The sequence below is a fragment of the Procambarus clarkii genome, chromosome 13 (assembly GCF_040958095.1).
Source record: "Procambarus clarkii isolate CNS0578487 chromosome 13, FALCON_Pclarkii_2.0, whole genome shotgun sequence".
Taxonomy (NCBI): Eukaryota; Metazoa; Arthropoda; class Malacostraca; order Decapoda; family Cambaridae; genus Procambarus; species Procambarus clarkii.
In genome coordinates this window covers 22898065-22916003 of record NC_091162.1, presented here as the reverse complement: position 1 = coordinate 22916003, position 17939 = coordinate 22898065, and the positions used below count along the sequence as shown (strand labels likewise).

The following is a 17939-nucleotide window of genomic DNA, read 5'->3' as shown; positions in this document are numbered from 1 at the left end:
CTCTTTGGTACTGGTGGTAGCTTTATTGGTGTGCAGCCTTTCTCTGTCCTGGCGACGGTCGAGACGGCTGCTTTCCGGAGGGGTTCTTGGGGTATTAGTACTTGTTTGGTTTGGCCGGGGGGTGCGTCCTGTGTTCTCCCGGGTCGTCCGCAGTGTTTTCCTTCTTACTGCGGTCTGTCTTTGCGCCCGTGCTGTTCAGACGTTTGCAGCAATTGCTGCTGTGTTGGTGACGTCTCGGGCTCATTTCGGGCGCAGGGAATTGTGGGTCGCACAGGTTTTTGGCCGCCCATCCATGTGTATGTCTGTTCTTGGGCGTTCTTGTTGCCTTGGGTCGCAGGTTTGCGACCGGTTGTCTTGGCTTTGCGTTGCAGAGTTTGTGGCGGCCGCCTCCCGGGTTAGCCCTTTCTTTTCCTTCTCTTTGGGTATGAAGCTCCAGGGAGCCGTAGGGGCTCCCCACAGAAAACCAGCGTTGAATGTAATGAAACGCCATTTTCTGGGTGAGCCCCGGAGGCTCCCTGGCAACCCTCCCTCCCTCCGGTCGGCGGTTTTTTCGCGTTGGTTGAGGCTTAGCTTCCGAACTGGAGCTTGGCAGCCGGCGCGGTAGGTCCGGGGCTCCCCCCTCCCCCTCCCGGGGTGGGGAGGGCTGCGCGGACGATCGGCGCGGCAGTAAAGTGTGATGTTTGCTTGTTTGCTTGTTTCCTTGGGATTGTAGGGAGTTTTCTACCTCTCTGTTCGGTTTTTGTTGTAGTTTCTTACCATGTGGGGTTTGTTTTGTTACGCCTACCTTTCTGGGTGCCTAACCCCGGTCGATGGCAGATAAGGAAAACCCCCAACCATATGGGGTTTTCCAGGGCCATTGCTCCCTGAAACCTCTCTGAAGGGGCCAGGTTCTGGCGCTGGTCCCTGGTAGGTCTGAACTCCTTAGCTAATGTCCCGGTCTAACATAACACACATTAGCCCGATAAGCTCCAGGGAGCCTCCGGGGCTCACCCAGAAAATGGCGTTTCATTACATTCAACGCTGGTTTTTTGTTTAATCTACATGGTCCTTGGTCCTCAGTGATGATAAAGTTGTACACAATTGAGGATAATCTTATCACTGGTTTCTTATCAGGATGCTGTAACCTGATGGTCAAGGAATCTTGTCGGGTTTAGTTACTCGGACGTGCTCATAAAAATGTGGGCTGTGTTGGAGGAAGCCTGGGAGTGGTGCTGGGGGAGCGGCACTGTGACCAGGCTGGCTCTCCTGGACCTACTGATCCAGTGGGGCCTTGGGGTCGTTGCTTGTCTCCTGAAGACAGAGAAGTTTTTTGATCTTACAGGTATGTAATTGTGTTTTTGTTGTGTTTGTATAATTTTTATTGGATGAGGCCATTGCCATGATGCTGTGAATAATGTATGTACATTTTGGGTTAAGCAGTGTTGGGGCTGGTTAGTAACTGGATGGGTAACCATGTGGACACAGCCTTGCCTTTTGCTGTAAGACTTGGGAAGCCAGTTAAGGTTTTCTTATTTTGTAAACAGTATCTCCATACACTATACCACCTAAGTACACTAGTTTATTTTGGTAAAATTCAACCACTATGGTTGTTCATGGAGGTGTTATCACCACATCAATACCGCGACCATCCCTATGTGAAATTTATGTGACGGGAGTAGTTTTCCCCCATTGACACACAAAGTACTTAACAAATGATGACTATTAGGTAAAGCCTCTCTAGGATGACATTTTCTGGGGAATGCGCCAACTGCTCCCCGGAGCTATCCAGGCTGATAGGGATAGTCCTAACTTTTGGCATCACTCAATGTGGGTGGAGTTCTAGGCCTACCGGGGACCACAGAAAGGAACCTGGCCCTCCTCAGAGAGGCATGAGGAGCAATGGCCTATAGAAATGCATGTGTGATTTTGGAACATTCTATATCTGCCATCGACCAGGACAGGCACCCAGAGAGGTAAGCACCTCTAAACAAACCCCTATTCTGGTGAAACCAATAAAAACAATTAAATAAATGGACAGAATTTCCCCAAGGAAAAATGAGCAAACAAGCATGATATCACACGAGCCGCACCGCACGTCTGCGCAGCTCCCCCTTCCCGAGAGGGGGAAGGGGGAGCCCCAGACCCTCACACCGAGATCCACACCTCAGTTTCAAGGCTGGATATCAAAATACGTGAAAACTGCCGACCAGAGGGTAGGAGGGTTGCCGGGGAGCCTCCAGGACTCACCCAGAAAATGGTGTTTCATAACATTCAACGCTGGTTTTGTCTTTCACACTGTAGAATACAAATAGGTTTATTAATGCTGATGCCACTTTTCACTGCAACATTACTGGTGTTCTGTGGTGATGGCTCAGTGGGCAATTGGTGTACAAAGTGTTTTAAACCTTTCTGCTTGTGTGTACATAAAGAATCATAACCTGACATTTACGCATCCCTGGCATGCTGTAAGAATGTTTGAAATTACCGAACAGTACCGGGTGTTCCTAGTGGTTATCCTTGAAACAAATACTATAATCCCTGAGAGACTTTTCTGTTAGTTTAGTGCATTATTGCAGTATAACTTAGGGTTAATAGTTTTGTTAATTAGTTTAGGATCTTTCTGAAGCAATTTGTTGTTTTGCTGGGACAAGTGAAGAATAATACAACAGGTCATTGTATTCGGCTTTAATTTAATCACACTTTTAATTTAATCACATCTTTGCAAAGAGTCTTCTTTTAACACTTTCGCTTGGTAACGACGCAGCATTGCGTCGTTTTTTACTAGACGTACTTCTGGTAATGACGCAGCATTGCGTTGGCGGTGGCAAATTGGTGGTGGCTTCGGGAGGGGCGCGCCGTGGTTTTGGATATTATATGCATATACTCATGTAGGGAATTTCATTGCAAATATATTGATACCAAAATGAAAGACTTAGGACCAGAATTGAGGTAACAAAGTTGAAAAGAGCATACCCATTTTATAAGCGCTCACTGAGATTACACTCTGTCCCTTTCTCTGTTTGCTGTGGGTGGTATGCCTGGCTTTTGGACTTTATATTTGCATATACTCCTGTAGGGAATTCTATTGCGAACACAATATTACCAAAATGAAAGATCTAGGATGAGAATTGAGATGTCCAAAGTGAAGAGAGTACACATTTTATTGCTCTTGCGTGGTTCTGGGTAATACGTTCTTACTTTCTCACTTTCTTGCTGGGCTTTTGGGCTTTATATGCATTTAGTCCTGTAGAGAATTCTTTTGCGAACACATTGATACCAAATTGAAAAACTTAGGACAAGAAATGAGATGACAAAGTGGAAAAAGAGTATACACTTTTCAGTATTACCTGCGCTCTCTAATGTAATGAGAGGGACCTTAGGGTGGCGCAGTGTTCTCTTTCTGGGCCACTTTCATCACGTCGGTGGGTGGAGCGTGCTGCGGTTTTTGACATTATATGTATATACTCCTGTATAAAATTCTATTGCGAACACAGTGATACCAAAATGAAAGACCTAGGACGAGAATTGAGGTGACAAAAGTGAAAAGAGTGTACACATTTTATCGCTCTTGCGTGCTCCCGGGTAACACGCACTCACTTTCTCTGTTTGTTGTGGATGGTACGCCGGGCTTTTGGACTTTATATGCCTTTAGTCCTGTAGAGTCTAGAGTCCTGTAGTCTATTGCGAACACAATGATACCAAATTGAAAAACCTTGGACGAGAATTGAGGTGACAAAGTTGAAAAGAGTATACACTTTTCAGGATTACCGCGCACTCCCGTGAAACGATGAAACCCACCTGGGGTAGTGCGGGGCTCGTGCGCACGGTGAACGAAAGTGTTAAGTAGAATTTTTTCTTTATAAAACTTAAAATTTTGAAGACATCTTGAACAAGTCATCAGCTCTTCACTTGTTTTAATAGATTCAACTGGATATGATAAAATCCACATGAGTGAGTAAAATGTACACACATTTGTAAAAGTTTAAAGAACAAATTTAGATATTTTGGTATTAAACAGCAGGTCTCCCTCACCTTCAGCAAATTAAAAAAAAAAGTACAGTACTTCCCTATATCATCACAACATGCAACAATACTGGATATGATGAAATCATCTTTGTGGCACATGATTCTTGCCAGTGTTTGTGGATCACAATTTTATTGCAGTTTTCCAAATTATTTACACTTATTAAAATTCTAAATAATTAAAATGTCTAGAAATTCATAAATATTCTCATTTATTTTCATATTTTACCTAACCCCCCCCTCCCCCTCCTTCTTCCTCCCTGTTTAGTCTCATGTCTTCCTTGTTTTCTGTGGGTAGTTATCTTCAGGGAGTCATTTTCTATGAACTTTGTAGTTGTCTGTATTGCTTATCTGACTTAATGGATTCATTCCTGGTGTGGGTGATGACAACAATCCCCAGCTCCTTGTGCCTCTGTGAGGTTCCAGCTCTGGTCCTTGGTAGACCAAATATGACTCTTATGACTGATCTGGTCCAGTAGTGGGAAGCCACCTCAGTGAAACAACCTCAGAGAGCCCACAGGGCTCTACCAGAAAGAAGCATTTCATTACATTCAAGTGATGGGTTTTTTCCTTGAAGGCCAATTCATGCCTCCCCACCTGATAAAAAGGTGGGATACAGGGTAAAGATAATGTACCACAACCCATCTTCCTGTTTAGATAGTTCTTGTAGTAACTATGGGCACCATAGTACAAACATTGATGTAAAAGGCAATTGGTAGAATTTGGTACTCTTTACTTTATAGGGTTCAAAAAAATAAAGCTAAACAGATTTAAATATTCTTAGGCGTAATATAGCACATATATGTTCTATATTAAGCCTCAGATAGCATGTATTAGGCCTAGGAAAGTTAGGTTAGGTTAGTTTAGGTTGTCTTTGCAACATAAATACAAAATCTTTTCCGGGTTGTCCAAATTCAATAATGATTTCGACTTTCGTAACTTTTGTCATTGTGACGGGTTGTGGTATCACAGCTATACTGAACCAAGATGGTATGGCTCTCCCTCACACAAATAAAAAAAAAGCTGCGATTGGCCTTGCAGTGTGTAAGTCGTAGGTGGAAACAAATTAAAATCATCAAATAAATAATTAAAACAATTTACTGAAATATTAATGAACAAAAATGACACATGACAATACTTGGCTATTATTATATAGCATATCAAATAAATAAACGAAAGTTTAACTCTAGTACAAAGCAAAAAGATGTACTGGTGTACTGAAGACAGCTACCATACCACCACGGCATCAGACACACGGCGTTGGCTGAAGTCAGACGACGGGTGAAACACACCAAGGTGTTCCAAGAGCACTAAGAGAGAGACTGGCTCTCCAGGGAGGCGGCGCCCTTTATATAGTCCGGCGGTGATAACTCGTCTGGTATCAACGCAGGGTGGACACTTGGTCAACTAGCAAACTGCTCGTTTGTGGCTGGCAGGGCCTTTGTGTTGAGTTGCACCACTGCCAGTTGAAGGTGGCTAACTGCTTGTTTGTGGGGGCAAACTACCGGTTACAGCAGAGGTGCCCGGCTTGTCTCCGAGTCGTACCAGGCCGTGCCAGGCCCTGGGGGGTATGGAGAGGTGGCAGGACTGATGACTCATCTGGGCTGGTGTAGATGTAGACTTCCAGTGCAGAGGCAGTGAAGGTGAAGAGAAAGGCAGTTCCACTGCTATGCAAGGGATTCACATGACATCATATATATATACAGTACTATGTTCCTCATCATTACTATAAGTACTAGCTAAATAGAAGACTGTGTAACTTGTACTGTGTGAATAAGACTACTGTACTTGTAGTGTGTTTCAAGATGTATGCAAAACTTAATCATGATATTAGTCCACTATTCTGATGATAGTAGTCAATTCTAAATTTCAGGTGCAGTAACATTCATCCTTCTAGTATATTTGAACTACAAATGGAACAACTCCGGGCATCCTCGTCAGGCAATCCAGACAGGCTGTGTTGCCATATGGGCCTTAAGGTTGGTCATATAATTGTTTCTATATTACTTATTATATTATTAAATTTTCTGGGGGGGAGCTCCTATGGCTCCCTGGAGCTATCCAGGCTGAATGGATATGTATAACTTTCTGGCATCAGTCAAAGTGCATGAAGTTCTTGCCTGCCGAGGACCATGAGCCAGAACCTGGCCTCCTCAGAGAGGCATGAGGAGCAATGGCCTATAGAAACCCCCTTTGAGGTTGGGAGCATTCTATGTTGGCCATCGACCAGAACAGGCACCCAGAAAGGTAGGCGCTCTAAAATAAAACCCTATTCTGGTGAAAAGATCTCTACCGAAAGCTGAACGAGTGGACAGAACTCCCCAAACAAAATTAGCAAACTAGCATGATGTCATCACGTCGCCGCGCCACTGTTTGCGCAGCCCCCCCCCTCCACGGCAGGGGGAAGGGGAAGCCCCAGACCCTCCGTGCCGGCTATCCAACTGGCTGTTCTTGGCTGGTGGGCTTACTGGCCAGTCGGGTGCCTCTGGCTCCACTTTTGTTTCAGTTCTGTGCCTTGTCTCTACAGGTGGTGTGTGAGCCAGGAGTGATATTCCACGGTACTCGGGCTGCATGTGCTTAGGGTTTCCTTCCCTAGGTGCCCTGTGAGTACTACCCTTGGGGGCTTGGGGCCTCCTTCCACAAGCCACCTTGGGATCTACCTCCACTGTGTCTTTTACTGCTCAGTACTGGGCCGCCCTTGGGGTCAGCTTTTTTTTTTTTTGCCCGAGTTTGTCTCTGGGTAGGAGGTTGTTTTCGTCACTGGTAGGGGCGCCAGGGTCTTCTACAATTATAGTGGCCGGCTCTGTTCCGCTTGGATGCATTGTCCTCTTGCGGGGTTTTTCTTTTGTTTTTGTTTTCTGCCTAGTGGGAGGGTCTCCTTGTTCTTCTCTTCGCTTGGTGGAGTCTCCCACTTGGCCCCCGCGAGTGTACACATCCTGGGGGTTCAGCTTTTAGCAGATTGTTCGGTAGACTAGGGCGCCAGTTCGCAGTACCCTGCCTGGGCTTCCCTTAGCGTGTACACAAGGCTAAGGGCCCTGGAAATCCCCATGGGGGCTCTGTGGCCCAATGGAGGTGACCTTGAGTCCCCTCTCCCTTCCTGTGAGTTTGATGGTTGCTCTGTCACCTTGTCTCAGGGTGATACTCACTGGTTTTGTCTCCGCCATGCTGCCTGTTGAGTCGGTGGTTCCTTGACCTGGAGTCATGTGACATTGGTTGTCTGTTCGTACTCCAGTTTTCCCACACCACTCATTCTGATGTGCGGGTACAGGCAACAGCCACGTTGCAGGCTGGGTTTAGGTTGCTGCAACGCACTTAATTAATTGCAGCCCTGGATGTCCTGAGACTGCCCTGTTTTGGTGATAGGGACCCGAACTTGGGGGTGGGGGCTCTGGTTCCATCCACCCCTCCTGGTCCTTCCCCTTCGGTTGTGCAGTTGATTCCTCCCCTTTCCTTCCGGCTCCGACATGTCTGTGGTTTCGGGGTCGGGGCAGGGTTTCGTTGGTGTTTGACACTCGGGTGGTCTCGGGGGTTTTCTTCTTCCAGGATGGCAGCAGATGCCTTCGAGCCTGTTCCTCCAGCCGTGTGTAAGGGTCTGACCAGTGGACTTCCTTCCTTAGAGTTTTACAGCTGCCCCAGCCTTTTCTTGAGACCGGGGCTTGTGGGGGTCTTGCCGTGGAGGTTCCCAGGGTTGGGGAGGGGTTGCCTGGGGGGCCTAAGCCCCGTTTGGCCCTGCTTGGGGTTTTTGTCCCCTAGGAGCAGGGCTGGCAGTTCCTCTGAGGGGGTTTGTTCCTTCCCCCTCTGCATTCCTGTTGGTTTGGTCTGCCCCTACCCGGATTTGGTTCCGTGTCCTTCGGGTCCGTCGGTTCCGTCGTTCCTGGAGGTGCTTTCACCCCCTTTCCCTACTTTTGTGCGATAATGTTCCCTTCGTATTAGGTTCCCTGCATGTTCCTTGGTCAAGGGTGTCTTTGGGCCCGTATGTGCCTCTGTAAGATTCTCAAGGGTTCGCGACATTTTTCGATTCTTCCGATATTATTGGAATGTCTGTTGACTTCCGGTGTGGTTCCCTCTAGTCCCTTTTCGGACTCGTTAGTTCGCTTCCATTCTCCTTGTTTACTTTTGATTCTCTTTCGCCTTTTTTTTTGTATTCCCTTTGTCTCTCCTTCCTGTCTTGACATTCCTCTTATTCGTTACATACTCGTTGCTGGTGTGTGTATGATATGTGTATATACGACTGGTGTACGAACTGTGCCACCAGTGGGTGGGTGGTGCGGTTCATACCTCGGGCGCAGGGTCCGGGGTGATCATTTTGTTTTTGGGCGGTGTACATGTTTTGGTGTTCCGTGGCGCCACCTCCGCCTCTGTCCTGCACCTCGGCTTCTGCTGGGTGCGCATCTCTGGACGTGCTCCATTAGCAATGCTCCTGGTTTATTACTCGGCTTGACTGTGTTGTACCACGGTCCCCGCTCTGCAGGTGAGATTGTGCGGTCTGGCGATGCTATTGGCCAGGCGCTGGTTCTCGATTTTGGTGGGGTGTGGGATGTTGTGAGTTTTGCTTGGCCACTTTGCGTGAGTCTTGCCGTGACCTTCCTCTGTCAGTGTACTGTGGGACGCAACCTCAGTCTTTGGTGCCTTTTGTTTAGTCTTTCGGCGCCTGAATCTTTTCTCTGTATTTTGTGCTCTCTAATCCCTGCCAGTTTTTGTCCTCGCTTGGTTGTCCTCCCTTAGTTTTGCTTGCGGGGGTTGTGCTCTTACTCCTTGGTCCTGCTTCTCAGCTGTCATTCAACTGGTGTGCCGATTCCTGAGCCTTTTGGGCTCTTTCATCTCTCCCTTTGGCGCTGAGTCTGGTGTCTGCCTCCGCCACACCGCTGGCTACTGCCTAACATCTGTTGCCTGCTTTGACACTGACAGATTTCTTTCTACTATCCCGGTGGATCCTTGTCCCCTTCTTTGCGTACCACCGTGTTCACTAGTTTATCATTCTCTACCCTTTTATTTCCTCTGAGACTTTTTTGGTTGTGTTCTTGTCTCCCCTTCCTCTTCTGTCTTCATGTCGTGTGTTACATTCCCGCAGCCTGTCCTCGTAACTTGTGCCTCTTCGCTCTGGGGCTAGCCTCGGGGCTTACCTCTGCATTTTTCCAAATGGGGTCCGGGCTCTATGCTGGGGCCGCATACTCCGGGTTTGGTCTTTTGTATGTGGTATGCGAGGTGCTTGCACTGCCTGCAGGTGGGTGTTGCTTCCGTTCACCCACTCCTACCCTTAAGATTCCTTTTCGTTGGGATGGGTGGAGCTAGGTTTATGGTCCTGGCTCCTGTTTTTTGTTCCTTTCGGGGACGTTCTTTTTGTTTTCGTGTGGTTCATGTCCTGGGAAGTTCTCCTCATATATACCTCGGTGATGCGTGCATCCTTCTTCCCTGCTGGGGCTACTTGCACTACTGATGCAGGTTGCAGGGGTGCTGTTTTCGCTTTGCATTTCGGTTCGTGGTCCTCATATCCTTGTTGGCCTCTTCCTATTCCCTGGTTCTTTGCCTGCTTTGGTTGGGGCGCTTCTTTGCTCGGTGTCTGATCCTGCGGGTTTTCCACCGGCTCCGCCTCTCTTGCAGTTCGGTCCAGCCCTGTACCCAGCTGGTTCGTTCTTCCCCTCGAGTCTTTGCATCTCGGGGTTTTTTGTCTTGGGTTCTTGTCCCTTGTGTGGGCGCTGGTGGCTTCATTGTTGGTCTCCCGCCTGCGTGCTTCGTCTCGGAGGCAGTGGGTAGTTCCTGGCGGTCCTTCCGGTTTTCCTATCACTGCGTAGGTGTACTGCGATCTCTGATAGGGTTGTCTTATCCTTCCCTTCGGGGTTGTTCCGGGACTGTTAATCGGTGCCGAGTGCTGTTGCCTCGTCTCAGGCGGCGCTGGCGGGTTCGCTCCTGCTTGCATTTGGTCTTGCTGTTCCTTCTGCTCCGTTCCGCTAGCTGTCTGGTTTGTTTTTTCACCTCCGGCCTGCTTATGCGCTTCCGGTGCTGTCTTGGTCGTTGGTCGAGGGGGGAGGGTTATCTTCTCCTCAGTTGTTGTGGCCCCTTCGGTTCTTGTGTGTTTTTTGCTACTTTGGTCCTGGTGGTAGGTTGTTCTTTTGCTGCAGTCCCCTACCGGGGAGCCGGTCGGCCGAGCGGACAGCACGCTGGACTTGTGATCCTGTGGTCCTGGGTTCGATCCCAGGCGCCGGCGAGAAACATTGGGCAGAGTTTCTTTCACCCTGAATGCCCCTGTTACCTAGCAGTAAAATAGGTACCTAGGTGTTAGTCAGCTGTCACGGGCTGTTTCCTGGGGGTGGAGGCCTGGTCGAGGACCGGGCCGCGGGGACACTAAAAAAGCCCCGAAATCATCTCAAGATAACCTCAAGATAACCCTTCTTTTCGGGTAATATTTGGGTCTGTTGTTTTCCAGTGGGGCCCTTGGGTTGTGGCTTGGTTGTTTGGGCCGTGGGTGCTTCATGTGGTGTTTGGTTGCGGCTCTTCGCCGTTTTCTGTGTGTCGTGGTGTTACAGACCCGAGTCCAGCGTCCGAGCCCGGAGCAGTGACGACCACGCCATCTGTGGGTCAGCTCCCGAAACCCCCTCCAAATGGACGACGCCATCTAGTGAGAACGAGAAATACTGGCCACAAGGGCTAGTTTCCCGTCCTGATCAGCTCATAACACAGCCGCTGCTGACCTCTGGTGAGGTGGAGCTTAGACAGCAACGCCATCTATGGAGTGGATAGGTGGGCGTTTGTGTCTAAGCCTGTAAGTGAGGTGCCCTAGAGTGTCCCTATTACTGATGACGTGTCCGATTACAGAGTCGACCTGGGACTGCTGTAATGGAAGTCGGATCAGTCTACCCAAGGCAGCCTGTAGAACCTCCACGCATTTGCTGTTGGAGCTGTGAGTCACCCCCCGGATGAACACTGTTGTGTTAGCCTGCCTGTGAAGTGGCAGAACCAGGGATTGTCGTACCCGGGGCTGACTAGTGGAGAAGACTAACCACTGGGGTGTTGTGGTGAGGAGAGTGATCTGTGGGATCACACGAGGCTCCTGCCTAGGGCTCGCTATCCTAGTATCGGTCGTGGAGTGGCCTAACCAGTGGAACTGATTGGAACCTGCCAGCTACAGGCTGGATTTGTGGTTGACGGCCTCCACGACGGTGCCCCCAGTGGAGCTGTGATTTGGCTGGCCTGTGGCCAGGGTAGACTCGAGAGAATCGAAGGATTCATCGTGAGGCCACAAGAGGACCAAGGGCTAAGCATCGTTGAGCACCGTGGAACACTCCGCGTCTTCAGAGGAAGACCATATTGTACATAATAGTGTTTATACCTCCCCCGTGTGATAAAATATATATTATTTATGGTGACGGTGATAATTATATATTTAAGTTTTTGCCTTTGTCTCCCTTCCCCTTTAATTTACTTGCGTTACAGAACACACTCCTTGAAAGCCACTACTAACTTGGGGCCGGATACCCAAACTCTATTGACATCAGAGAAAGAACCCAGTTGCGACCCAAGAGAGCCGTAACACGTGGACTCTGGGGCTGTGGGCACGTTTTGATTTGCCTGGGTTCCCTTCCTTCCTTCCTTCCTGTTCGGGGGTTTGGGTCTCCCGGGTCGTCTGCAGGGTCCTTTGGTTTGGCCTGTGGTTTTTGTTTTTGGTTTGGGTGCATTGCATCCGCCTCCCGGTTCTTTCCCTCTTTTCCTTACCTTTGGTGAGATAGCTTTGGGAGCCATAGGGCCCCCCCCCCTCCCAGAAAACCAGTGTTGAATGTAATGAAATGCCATTTTCTGGGTGAGTCCCGAAGGCTCCCTAGGCATCCCTCCCTCCCTCCGGTCGGCGGTGTTTTTTACGTATTTTGACATCCAACCTAAGAATCTGCCAGTTGGATACCTGGCATGGAGGGGTCTGGGGCTTCCCCTACCCCCTCACGGGGAGGGAGGGTTGCGCAGATGGTGGTGTGGCGACGTGATGACGTCATGCTAGTTTCCTAATTTTTTGGGGGGAGTTCTGTCCCACTCGTTTGGCTTTCGGTAGCAATCTTTTCACCAGAATAGGGGTTTGTTTTGGGGCGTCTACCTTTCTGGGTGCCTGTCCTGGTCGATGGTAGACATAGAATGCTCCCAACCTCAAGAGGGTTTCTATAGGCCATTGCTCCTTGTGCCTCTCTGAGGGGGCCAGGTTCTGGCTCGTGGTCCCTGGTAGGCAAGAACTCCATACACTTTGACTGATGCCAGAAAGTTATACATATCCATTCAGCCTGGATAGCTCCAGGGAGCCTCCGGGACTCACCCAGAAAATGGAGTTTCATTACATTCAACGCTGGTTTTTTGCTCTTTGCTCTAAGTCAAGCATGAGTCTGCATTGAGATATGTTTACTAGCACTTAATTTCTGTAACACCCTTCTCACCTATACAAAGCCTCCTTGGTAACACCCTTCTCACCTATACAAAGCCTCCTTGGTAACACCCTTCTCACCTATACAAAGCCTCCTTGGTAACACCCTTCTCACCCATACAAAGCCTCCTTGGTAACACCCTTCTCACCTATACAAAGCCTCCTTGGTAACACCCTTCTCACCTATACAAAGCCTCCTTGGTAACACCCTTCTCACCCATACAAGCCTCCTTGGTAACACCCTTCTCACCCATACAAAGTCTCCTTGGTAACATCCTTCTCACCCATACAAAGTCTCCTTGGTAACACCCTTCTCACCCATACAAAGTCTCCTTGGTAACATCCTTCTCACCCATACAAAGCCTCCTTAGTAACACCCTTCTCACCCATACAAAGCCTCCTTGGTAACACCCTTCTCACCCATACAAAGCCTCCTTGGTAACACCCTTCTCACCCATACAAAGCCTCCTTAGTAACACCCTTCTCACCCATTCAAAACTGCCACAAATGCTGTTGCAAAATATAGGTATAAAGATGAAATTGGGCTCAGGCCTACCACAGCCCCCCTTTCTAAAATGGCAGATGCCAGCAATATCATCTGTATCATATCAACATGTAAGAAAAAAGGCAGCCCAGCATCAAGAGACATAAAGCCAGCAGCCACTGTGTGTCAATTATGGAGTCAAACATGGAAACAATCAGGAATGTTAAAACAACCTGCCAGAGAATGTAAACAAGACTCGGATGTGGGAAATGTACCCACGTGAACTGTTGTGCGGAGAAACAAGCATTCAATGTGCGAGTTGTGAAGTATCCAACCCATCCTCCTGTTTAGATGGTACTTTCTGGGGGAAGCCCCTACGGCTCCCCGGAGCTTACTAGGCTGATATGTTAATGTCAGACTTTGGCATCAGTCATGTGTATGGAGTTCTTATGGGCCTACCGGGGACCACGAGCCAGAACCTGGCCCCCTCTAGAGAGGCAAGGGAAGCAATGGCCTATAGAAACCCCCGTGTAATTGGAAGCATTCTATGTCTGCCTACGACCAGGTTAGGCACCCAGAAAGGTAGGCGTCCCAAAACAAACCCCTATTCTGGTGAAAATTGCAACCAAAAGCCGAACGAGTAGATAGAACTCCCCAAACAAAAACGAGCAAACTAGTATGATGTTATCTGTCATCGTGCCGCTGTCTGTGCAGCCCCCCTTCCCAGGAGGGGCAAGGGCAGCCCCAGACCTACCGCGCCGGTGATCCACACCCCAGTTCTTGAGGCTGATGCTATCGGCTCGGTTGTGTGCTCTGGCTCCAGTATTTTTGCGGCGCTGTGCCTTGTGTGTGGCTGCTGTACTCCAGGGGTGCGAGAGCCAGGAGTTATTCCTCAGTAATCGGGCTGCATGCGCCTAGGGTTCCCTTCCCTAGGTGTCTTGTAAGTACTGCCCTTGGATCTTGGGGTTACCTTTCACAAGTTCCTTGGGATCTGCCTCTGTGTGTCCGTTTTACTGCTTCGGTTTCTCGGCCGCTTTTTGGGTCCTTGGGGGTTTTGTCTCCCCTAGTTTACCTTAAGGTAAGAGGCAGTTTTTGCACTTGTAGGGGCGCAGGGTGCTGTGCAGCTAGTTGTCACCTATCACAGTGGCCGGCTCTGTTCCTTGGGGTACGTTGTCCTCTTGCTGGGTTTTGTTTTTGCCTTGGTGGGGGGGGTTCTGCCCTATTTGCCACTGGTGTTTGGCCTCACCCTCATACTTGATGGTGCCCCCTGCTTGGTCCCCGTGAGTGTACACATCCCTGGGGTTCAGCTTTAGACGTTTTGTTTGGTAGTTTTGAGTGCTGGTTAGCAGTACCCTGCCTAGGTTTACCTGAGTGCGAGTTCTCTTCAAGTAAACGCTCAGGACCCTGGGAATCCCCTAGGGGACGCGTGGGTCCAATGGATGTGACCCCGGGGTCCCCCCTTGCTTCGTGCGAGTTTGAGGGTTGTTCGGTCCCCTTGTCTCAGGGCGACTGTCACTGTTTTTGCCTCCGTCACGCAGCCTCAATTTACCCAATCTATGGATGATCATCTTTGGGTACAGGCTGCACAGGCGTTGCATTCTAGGTTTCGGTTGTTGCAACGCCCTAGGTTGGTTGCTCACCCGGATGCCCCGTTTTGCTTATACATGTAGGGACCCGGACTTGGGGGTGGGGGTTGCTTCGACCCTGGTTCAGTCTGCACCCCCTGGTCCATTCCCTCCTGTTGTTCATTCTGGTCCTCCTCCTCTGCTTCCAGCCCCAAAACGTCCGAGGGTTTCGGAGTCGGGGCAGGGGTTGTTTGGTCTTGAGACTCGGGCAGCCTTGGGTGATGCCCCTTCCGGTGTGACGATGGAGGCATGCAAGTCTCCTCCCCCAGTCGAAGCCTCTGGGTCTGACCAGTGGGCCTCATTCTATCCGGCTTCTACGGCTGCGCCGGCCTTGTCTAGTACCTCGTCTAGTGGGGGTCGGTGCTTGGGGGGAGGACTCGGCCCCGAGTTCTGCTGAAGAGGACCCTGGGGCTGGGGAGGGGCTGACTTGGGGGCCTTGGGCCCCACTGGACCCTGCCTGGGTTTTTCTACCCTTTGAGTGGGGCTTACTGTTACAAGGAGTGGGGGTTTTCTTTTCCCCCTTCTGCGTACGAGTTAGATTTGGTGTCTGCCCCTTCCCTGGTTCAGTTCAGTGTTCCCCCGGGTGCTTCGGTTCTGTCTTTCCGGAGGTGTTTGGCTTATCGCATCCAACCTGCTGCGGTGCGGATGGCCCTTGCGGCAAACCTCCTGCGTGACCTGGATTATGCCTCGGCAATGGATCCCTCGGGTTTCAGGTTTGGGACTTCGTTCCCTTTCTGGCTCCGTTACGAGGTTCTGGAGTCATCCTGGCTGGCGAACTGTCCTGTCTTTATCTTTGAGGCTTGGCACTCCTGCTGTTCCTGCACGCTTGAGTGGCGGGAGGCTTCAACGGTGCTTCAGGTTTTCCGGGGGGGGTGACCTTGAGCACCTCAATGAGTGCTTGTTTGCTCCTGCCCTTCCCCGGGATGTTGGTGTTGTTCAGCTCCATGTGCAAGTTCCCCTCTTTTCCTCGGCGCAGGTGGCGGAGGACTAGCGCGCTCAGGGCCTTTTGGTTGCGGCCTTGCGCTTCTTTTCCCTCCTGGAGCTGTCTTCTGACTGGCTCACGGAGGATGTGGGGACGTTTGGGACTGTTCCAGGGTCTGGCACCTTGACCTCGGCGGCTCGCTCGTCGACTGCCTTGCTGAAGCTTTTCGCACTGATCTTGCGGGATGCAGTAGCTCTGTTTTATGCCTCCCGGCTCACGTGTCGGCAGATGGTGCTTGCGTCCTCTGTGGAATCCACTTGGGCCTTGGCTCTTAGGATGTCTTCCCCTTTTTGCCCTCTCTTGTTTGAGGCTTCAGCCGTTGCGCAGTATATTCAGGCTGCTTCGGCTTCTTGCCGTCCTATGTCGGACTTGCTGGTTTTCCGGGGGTCCCATGGTGGGCCTTCCCAGAAGGATTGTGCCAAGGCTAGGGGGTTCCTCTCGTCGTGGTAGGCCACTGGTGTCAGGTTCGGGTTTGGCTCCTCCTTCGGACCCACCATCATCTGGTCGGCGCGGTGTTCGCTCTGTGCAAGGTTCTGGGTCTCGTAAGGGGCGCCAGCCCTTTCACGGTTCACCCCATTGATGGGGCAATGGGGGGGAGGCTTGCGCTGTTAGCTCACGCCTGGTTCCATGATTTGTGGGCATTTCAGGTTGTTTCGCATGGCCTCCGGTGGCGTTGGGTGGCCGTTTTCCCTGCGTGGGGGGGGGGGGGGTTTGGGGCTGGCGGGGCAGGCTTCTTCCCCTGCGCTCTGTCAGATCATCTTGGAGTGGGTTCGCTTGGGCGTGGTCGAAACGACGACGTCCCTCAGATGGGTTTCTCATCTGTTTCCAGTTCTGAAACGGGACTGCGCGAACCTGCGGTTCAGTCTGGACTTGTCCCGTCTGAACCCCTGCGTTCATTGCCCCTCCTTTCGAATGACCACGCTGTCCCAGGTTCGGCTCCTGTTGGAGCCGGTCGCTTGGATGGTGTCCCTGGACCTCCGGGACGCTTATTGGCACATCCCAATTCATCCGGGGTTCAGGGACTGGCTCAGTTTTGTTGTGGGGCTTCGTGCTTACCACTTTCGTTGTCTTCCGTTCGGTTTGAACCTGGCACCTTGGGTTTTCATGCGCCTTACGCGGGTCGTGGTGACCCGTCTGCGTCTGTTAGGTGTTCGGGTGTTGGCCTACCTCGACGACTGGCTGGTTTGGGCTCCCAGCCAGTCCGCTTGTTTGCTAGCCAGGGATCTGGTTCTTTCTCGGCTCGCCGGATTTGGGTTCTTGGTGAACTGGAGGAAGTCCCATCTGGTTCCCTCCCAGGTTCAGACCTGGCTGAGGCTTGTGTGGGACGTTCGAACCACTTCCTTGTCTCTTCCTCCGGAGTCTCTTCTGCGGCTGCGGTCCCGCTTGTGCCTGTTTCAGGGGGGCTCCTGGGTCACCCGGCGGTTGCTTGAGCGTCTGTGCGGGAGCTTGAACTTCGCGATGCTAGTCTACCCGCTGGGTTGGGTTTGACTTCGTCGGCTGTTCTGGTTCCTTCGGGGACGTCCCTTCCGCCCCTCTCGCGATCGCTGGGTTCGGACCCCGGGAGCTTTGCATCAGTTGCTGCATCGCTGGCTTCCTCTTCGGGTTTTTCGGGGTTCAGTGCCTTGGCGCCTACTCGAGCCCTTGCTCGATGTGTTCATGGACGCGTCGTCTCTCAGCTGGGGCTTTGTGACCAGTGCTCACCAGGCCAGCCAGGGATGGTGGGGTCCATCCTTCCGTCGATCCCACAGCACTGTGCGGGAGTTCGCGGCGGTGTGGTTTGCTCTTCAGAGAATTCGAGTCGCCCATGGGTCGACGATCCGGCTCCATTTGGACTGCTCCCCGGTGGTTCATTGTCTGAACCGGGGGGGTTCAATGCGGTCCTTGGCTCTTTGGCGCTAGTCACTTCGGGTGACTCGTCTGCTGAGTTCTCGGAGTTTGGCTTTCCTAGCAGTTCACCTGCGGGCAGTGTCCAACGGCTTGGCCGACGGCCTTTGGTTGGGGTGATCGGTTTGTTCGTCTGCAGCCTTCTCGTTCTTTTCTGGAGAAGAATGAGACTGCTACGTTTTGGAGGGGTCCCCCGGGTTGTTGATTCTTGGTTGGTTTGGCCGGGGGTGCATCATGTTTTGTGTTCGGTTGCAACTCACCGCCGTTATTTGCACGCCACAGCTTCTGTGTCCGTGGATGCACTTTGGGTTGATCCAGTTTCCCTTCTTCTCTGTTCGAGGGTGGGGGTCTCCCAGGTCGTCCGCAGGGTTATTAAGGCTAGCCAGCCTGCGGTCTATCCCCGTGCCCATGACGTCCGCAAGTTCGCGGCTCTTGCCACCGTCTTTGGCAATATGTCCTGGGCTGACATTCGGAGGCGGGAATTTTGGCGGTCGAACAGGGTCCTGGTTGCTCGTTACTTTGTAAACTTTCCTGGGCCTGGTCGGGCCTGTGTCGCTTTGGGTC

The 17939-nt window shown here is 51.0% G+C and overlaps 1 protein-coding gene across 5 annotated transcripts in view; it reads left to right on the top strand.

The window, feature by feature from the left end:
• The window catches only part of LOC123757254 (uncharacterized), a 43476-nt gene that overhangs the window by 12496 nt on the left and 13041 nt on the right, over nucleotides 1–17939 (top strand). For 4 of the 5 annotated variants that reach the window (XM_045740777.2, XM_069323792.1, XM_069323791.1 and 1 more), the window contains exons 2-3: nucleotides 1114–1321; nucleotides 5876–5981. In XM_045740777.2, coding sequence (XP_045596733.1) covers nucleotides 1177–1321; nucleotides 5876–5981 — 251 coding nt within the window. In that variant the 5' untranslated portion in view covers nucleotides 1114–1176. The remainder of the gene's footprint in view (nucleotides 1–1113; nucleotides 1322–5875; nucleotides 5982–17939) is intronic. The other variant, XM_069323793.1, reaches the window with a different exon arrangement.